Source organism: Oncorhynchus kisutch, linkage group LG6 (genome assembly GCF_002021735.2).
Source record: "Oncorhynchus kisutch isolate 150728-3 linkage group LG6, Okis_V2, whole genome shotgun sequence".
NCBI lineage: Eukaryota > Metazoa > Chordata > Actinopteri > Salmoniformes > Salmonidae > Oncorhynchus > Oncorhynchus kisutch.
Genome location: NC_034179.2, coordinates 75408062 through 75415555, shown reverse-complemented (window position 1 = coordinate 75415555; position 7494 = coordinate 75408062). Strand labels below are relative to the sequence as shown.

Genomic DNA, 7494 nt, shown 5'->3' with positions numbered 1-7494 from the left:
TGCACACACACAAACACAGTGCTATATTGGCACCGCTATTCAAATCTATAAGTATCTTGTAAATCAAAATATAAATTTTGTGATATAGTATAACGCTGATATACAGCATTGTTCAATCACAGGTTCCAATATGACTTATGGGCTGGCTGTGGGCAGTCGCTTTTCAAGAGTGAGTAAATTTACATCGCAAATATTTAAGTGGTCTAAACAGTCCATGCAAACAGAGCTGACGGAGTCCTTTTGTGTCACTCTCTACGTAGTCTATGTACATTTATGTGTCTGCATTTTTGGAATGCGATGCAAATGGACCTTGGTCGGATCCGTTTGCTTAGACTTGTAGAGCCCTTTACAGTGGGTATCATAAGTATTCACTTAAGAGACTGTCCCTAGTCTACCTGGTCTTGCTGCTGCTCCAGTTTCAACTGTTCTGCCTGCGGCTATGGAACCCTGACCTGTTCACCGGATGTGCTACCTTGTCCCGCACCTGCTGTTTTCGACTCTCTCTCTACCGCACCTGCTGTCTCTAACTATGAATGATCGGCTATGAAAAGCCAACTGACATTTACTCCAGAGGTGCTGACCTGTTGCACCCTCTACAACCACTGTGATTATTATTATTTGACCCTGCTGGTAATCTATGAACATTTGAACATCTTGGACATGTACTGTTATAATCTCTACCCGGCACAGCCAGAAGAGGACTGGCCACCCCTCAGAGCCTGGTTCCTCTCTAGATTTCTTCCTAGTTTCCTGCCTTTCTAGGGAGTTTTTCCTAGCCGTGCTTCTACATCTGCATTGCTTGCTGTTTGGGGTTTTAGGCTGGGTTTCTGTATAACACTTTGTGACATCGGCTGATGTAAAAAGGCCTTTATAAATACATTTGATTGATTGATTGATTCAACCTCCTTGTTTTTTTCAGTATGTTGCGTTACAAATTTTGATTGAAATATATTTCATTGTGTGATATTTTTTTGTCATTGATCTATACAAAATACTTGATAATTTCAAAGTGAAAATAAAATTAAAATGTACAACAATTAAATAACTAAAATATAGTTGTTGCATAAGTATTCCCCCCCTTTGTTTAGGCAAGCATAAATTAGTTCAGGAGTAAAATGTACATGGACTCATGAAATAATAGGGGTTGACGTGATTTTTTAATGACTAACCCTTTCTCTGTCCCCCATACTATACATACAACATCTGTAAGTTCCCTCAGTCAAGTATTGAATTTCAAGCACAGATTCAACTACAAAGATCAGGGAGCTTTTCGAAAGCCTCATAAAGAAGGGCAGTGATTGGTAGATGGGTAACAACAACAAATCAGACATTGAATATCTCTTTAAGCATGCTGTGGATTATATATTAAACCACCCAGATACAGTCGTCCTTCTGAACTGAGCTGCAGGACAGTAAGGAAACTGATCAGGGACGTCACTATTAGGCCATTGGTAATTTTAAAACAGCTACAGAGTTCAATGGCTGTGATGGGAGAAACTGAAGATGGATCAACAACATTGTAGTGTCTCCACAAAAATACAAATATACAGAATACAAATATTCCAAAACATCCATCCTGTAAGTATTGCTAAAGTATGGCAAAGGAATACAATTTTGGCCTAAATGCAAAGTTTTATGTTTGTGGCAAATCCAACATATCGCTGAGTAACTGCCTCCTTATTTCCAAGCATGGTGGTGGCTGCACCATGGTATGGGTATGCTTGACATAGGCAAAGACTGGGGAGTAGCTTCAGTCTGCTTTACACCAGACACTAGACAATAACCTAAAACACAAGGACAAATCTACACTAGAGTTGCTTACCAAGAAGACAGTGGCCAAGTTACAGTTTTGACTTAAATCTGTTTGAAAATCTATGGCGACACTTGAAAATCTATGGCACGGCTTGAACAATTGAGAAAATAATGGGCAAATGGGCAAACAATTCAGGTGTGCAAAGCTCTTAGAGACTTACCTAAAAATGCTCATAGCTGTGATCACTGCCAGAGGTGTTTCTATCATGTATGGACTCAGGGGGCGAGATACAGTAAATTAGTGTTTTATTTTTCATTAATAGAAATAAAACATTTTAATTGATTTTTCTTCCACTTTGACATTACAGAGTATTTAGTGTAGATAGTTGACAATTAAATCCATTTTTATTCCAATTTTTAACCCAATAAAATGTGAAGAAATCCAAGGGGATGAATACTTATGATAGGCACTGTATGTGACAACAACCTTCAGACACTTAGTTAGTGAGTAAACCTGTAGGTGAACAAAGTGGGAGTGAACTAGCTCCTGATGGATCATAACCGAACATGTAAAGGGTTTTGTTATGCCAACCAAAAGTATACAAAAGTAAAAATAGTTTTATATGACACTTGTTAGAACCCTAAACTCACCTGTCAAACCTTGTGAAGTCTCCAAATGCAATCAATGTTGGTTTTGCTGTCCAATTCCATAATTGATGGCCACAAAACTACAATCACTATGCCCTTGGATCTGAAGCTTGAAGACTCAAGTGCACATAAATATGGGTGTATTGTATTTACTTGCTTTAGACTTGGTGGAGGACAATCACATCACCCCTAACAAACCTTTGCACTATGCGAAGGAATGAAGATGCTGATGCATTTTCACCTCATAATAGCTAGCCCATTACTAAAGGCTGCCTGGATTTTGGTTGGGATAAGTCTTACATGTTATATTGGTGTTTGAAGATAGGGCTAAGTCTTCGTGAACTTTGTCACGAGTGTAGAAAGGTACGATGTTGTTCAAGTAAACAAACAGGCTAAAAGCAGCAAAATGAGATTCAGCACCATGGACAGCGGCGGGAATAGTAAATCCGAAATATAGCACCTGGACAGTGGAGAGCGACTGTGTCGCGCAATGGTCACTCCCCATCCACACTGGGTGAATCCCATTTAATAGGCTAGAAAGACTATTGATGATGTTCAGATGCGAGGAGCTGTAGTTGGGGATTTGATAGAGAATATCATGGCAATGCTTTAAAAAAAAATATATATATATATAACAGAGACATTCTTCCACAGAACCTCTACAGTGCTATGTGGACGCATGGAGGCGCTGATGCACTACCAAGCTCATGAGATGCCAATCTGCAATTTTATGTGGGACAACTGTCTCTGGCAGCCAGGGTACTTGTAGATTGTAATCAGACATCTAAATATCTAACGTCATAGGTACAACGTTCAGGTAATTTAGCTGATAATATAATCTAATTTGTCATTAGATAACAACCTTGCAAAACCAGCAGTCAGTAGAAAGGCAAGCTAACCGCAAAATAGCTAACGTTACTGTTAGCTTAGCTAGCTAACATAAACACATATTTGGGGGTTTAACATAATGGATAAACATGACACAACAACATACAGTGTACAACTGTATATATACGACCTGTCAAGAGGAATGGCTCGCAATCTCAGCCCAATCATGTTAGGTAAGTGAAGCTCAGTCTCGACAACTCCAGATAATGAAGCTGTGTAGCTTTAGTAGTTAGCTGCGGGTTGAGATTGATTGAGCACGTCGGCAAGCCTTTGATGGCTGGCTAGCTAGCTAGCTGGGTAGGCCAACATTACTCTTGCAATGCATCATTTTTTGTTTGTTATTAACTTGCTAGCTAGTTCATTACAACCTGCCAATTGAAGTAAGTTTGAGCTTGGTTTATACAGTATAACCTAGCTATTCAAAGGCGTATTCTTCAGAATTTCAGCTCAACAATATTGCAACGTTTACGTTAGCTAAAATGCTAGCTACACACAAGACAAGAGTAAAACAGGTTTGTGCGAGCTTGATTGACATGTATGCTCATCTGCAGCGTCAAGCCTCGGTCACACACATATATATATTTTAATGTGTTACAGGAAAACAACTTGATGGCATTTGGTAAGAAATCTCCCACCTATAATTTTGTGACAATACAATTTATCCACAAAACTTTGTCTTTACTGTCACTGCAATTCTTCGAAGGATTATTTTCATGGCCATATTGTAACCATCCATTACTGTACACTCAGTCTTGTGTTTCAATTCTCACAGGCACTCAGCCATTGTGGTTTATGGAGACGAGTTCTACTTTGGAGGAGTGGGTATTTCCAGCTGTTCACCGGTAAGCCTAAAATGATGTATTGGCTAATATCCTCCTACTATTTGATAAGACCTACTTCAGTGTTCCCTCTACTCTTTAGCATGGGTTTGCACTAGCTGACAGTAAGACTAGGCCTACATTGGTATGACCTTCAAAGAGGAGGGAAGTTTAACGCATCGGATATACAGAGAAGTTTTGGGGGTTGGTGTTTTGTAGGATAATATGGACTTTATGTGTTTTAGGGGGGAACAATGCTTGGTTCCCCAGACACTGTGGTGGAATTGGGAAACACAGAGGTGACAGAGGAGATCTTCATGGACTACCTGTCCTCGCTAGGAGAGAACACATACAGGTGTGTGTGTATCTGTCACAAAAAAAGTGTTGTTTTTGGGTAACTCACCTCATACACCATCACTTTGGTGGACACATCAGGCATGAACACAACATAGCAGTGATGGCTGATTTAGATCTGAGATTGCTTTCTGTTGTTATTCTTCCATAGAGGTGACAAGTATAGGTTGTTTGAGCACAACTGTAACACCTTCACTAATGAGGTGGCCCAGTTCTTAACAGGCCGGAAGATCCCTTCTTACATCACAGACCTGCCCTCCGAAGTGCTCTCCACGTGAGTCTACATACTTAGTAACAGAGAGACAGATACTAGTAATGCATTACTGACTTGTGTACCTCTCTGACCCTCTGGCCTGTTTCTCCGTCTAACCATTTAGACCCTTTGGTCAGATACTCCGGCCTATACTGGACTCCATCCACATCGCTCCTCCTGGGGGGAATATCATCAACGGTCGCCACAGCTAAACTGCCTGAACTGCACACAGTAGTATTTAGACATGTTCTAATTTACATTTTCAAAATGGAGGTGGGTTATTGACGAAACCGTGGAGGGTGAATCTCAGTGAGTCTAGTCAGTCACACTGCTTTTGTACTGCGTATGCTTGGTTTTAGTATGATTGTTTTGTAACTCCCCACCAGCAATGCTCTTGCCTTTTTGTATGTTTAAATTTTTTTTGCTTCAGTTTCCAGTTTTTGTTTACGGACCTTCCTTATTGCCTCTAATGGTATGATCTGAGGGAAAGTTGCACAACATGAACTTTCTCACAAATCTTCCAATATCATCAATATGATTTATAAGAAGGTTAGCATGTATCTCAAGTCAGCGTTTCAGCATGACTTCCAATGAACTACTCCACTTTCCACCAGATGGTGTGTGCTATATACACCTCTATGCCTTCACCTCTCTCACCTTAGTGTTAATGATGCTGATAGTGTGATTTGAAGGATGAATGCTGAAGTGCACAAAATCTGCATTAGTTCTCTGGATGAAGAAACAGACCATGCGTATCTTGTATGTGTTTGAAATCATCTCAGAAATGTAATTTATTATGGAGTACAATTTTGGGGTCAAGTTTGGGATCAAATCATACATATTCTTGTATCATTTTCATTTGGCCATCAGTAGGAGCAATAACTCTTCACATATCTATACTTATTAGACTAGGCATGAAACGTGTAAAGTCCTTTTATTAAATGCACGTATTCACTGCAACTCCTGGCACTGGTTAACTATAGCATCATCCAGTAGAACAGTGCAGTAAACTGTATGTTCTGTAAAAGACAGCACCTCTGGTATCGCATCAGACAGGTAATTACAGCATAGCATGTTTCATAAAAATAATGACCACAAATAGGTGCTTGTATGTTGAAGGAGACAAGGCCCTTCACCTTGGTATGTTGCTCACGTAACCACCTTCAACAATCAACCTGACCAATGAAATGTATTGTACACCTCATCCTTATTTGTTGTTTTATTTATTTCAGGATCAGTTGCTGGCTGCTAAATGTAATGATTTCAGTAGATATTTATGAATACTATATTAGTTATGTATGGATGATATTGTTTTTGCACATTGTTTGCTTGTTTTGTAATTGTATCTAAATAAAGCCATTCACTCCAAATTTTACTATGTGCGCAGTTCTGCGAGAGTGTCTGTGTTACTCTCCCAGTGTTAGGCATGCAAAGTATTGGTCCCTCAAGCTGGATTTGAAACATGTTTTTGATCCATTAAAGGAACTACAACAGTTCATTAGATAAATGGTCTAAAGCACCATTTTAGACTGACTTCTTCCTGTTTTTATGTTGATTAGATGTTGCCGTTCACACAGCTGTTGTCAGCAGGACCAACCCCATCACTAGTAATCATGTGAAGGAGAAATTGTCCAAATGAACTTCAGTGTACTTGCACTGACCTTGACTGAAGCATCATTTGCTCAGGCTACTGTCACAGTGTGTTAGAGGACAAAGTCTTCAGTCATACTTTTTGGATGCTTGTTATGTTTGTGTCATAGTAGTAGTTCTGTTGTCATGGCCCTGTCTCTAAGTGTTAGTAAAACTTCATATGAAAGTACAGCTGTCAACAAGATTGCATTTATATCTGCTTCTTATCTGAACCTAGAAATCAACAGTTCAGTGGAATAACAAAGCACTAATGGTTTTTATTTTAATGCAGAATATGGACGATATTATGTAGAAAATGTTGTTGGGGAAACTACAAGTCATGATCTAATAGTCCTTGTTTTATTACCTCATTGCTTCATCCTTGTAAGAGCTGAAGACACAAAGCACCCATGGATAATTTAAGTGCATGTGAAGAGAGAGCACTTGGGCTGTGCTTTGATGACAGACCTGTCAAGACAAATAACACCATGTTTGCATTTTAGGAACACAAAAGTAGGTATGAGGCTTGGTGCTGTTCTGGGGAAGGCTACCTTGAGGTGCTATGGCTATTTATCTTCACCTCAATCCCCCCATCTCTGCTCTCTACACCAACTTCTTAGACTGCTGTCGGAAATGTTTGGGGGGGGGGGGGGGGGGAGTTAACATGGCACTACCTCCGTGAGAGAGACTCTGAGTCACACTCACCCTCCCCAGTGACAAACCGTTATATGACAGTCTTTTTTTTTTCCTTTAATGTGACTCAAAGGGGTCTTGGATGAGTATCCAAAGGGATGGAAGGTGGTGATGATGAGGCAACTCTAGGTAAACACCACCTACAGTGGTTGGAGTTGGAGTTCTGGTCATGAATCCTAGGAGGAGCCACTGTATTAGGAACTTGACTTGGACTGCTATGTTTGCATAAGTACATGTAGGTGTTGCTAGTTCATATTCTGTGTGTGAGGACAGACGCTGGGAGACGAGAAGCAAGTATAGGGAGTGAATATTTAATAAATGACAGACATGAAACAAAACACGGACAGCATCTGGATAAGGGAAACATAACGACAATGCTGACACGGGGATCAAACTGAGGAATAGACAGATATAGAGGAGGCAAGCAATAGGTGTTAGAGTACAGGTGAGTTCAATGAA

The 7494-nt window shown here is 40.0% G+C and overlaps 1 protein-coding gene across 1 annotated transcript; it reads left to right on the top strand.

Annotated features, from left to right (window-relative positions):
* The first annotated feature begins 3052 nt into the window (after positions 1–3052).
* desi1a (desumoylating isopeptidase 1a) lies at positions 3053–5824 on the top strand. Its single transcript, XM_020493591.2, has 6 exons — positions 3053–3461; positions 3886–3907; positions 4061–4130; positions 4352–4461; positions 4612–4734; positions 4838–5824. The coding sequence occupies exons 1-6, from the start codon at positions 3368–3370 to the stop codon at positions 4923–4925; spliced, it is 507 nt and encodes a 168-aa protein (XP_020349180.1). The 5' UTR covers positions 3053–3367; the 3' UTR covers positions 4926–5824.
* The last annotated feature ends 1670 nt before the right edge of the window (positions 5825–7494 follow it).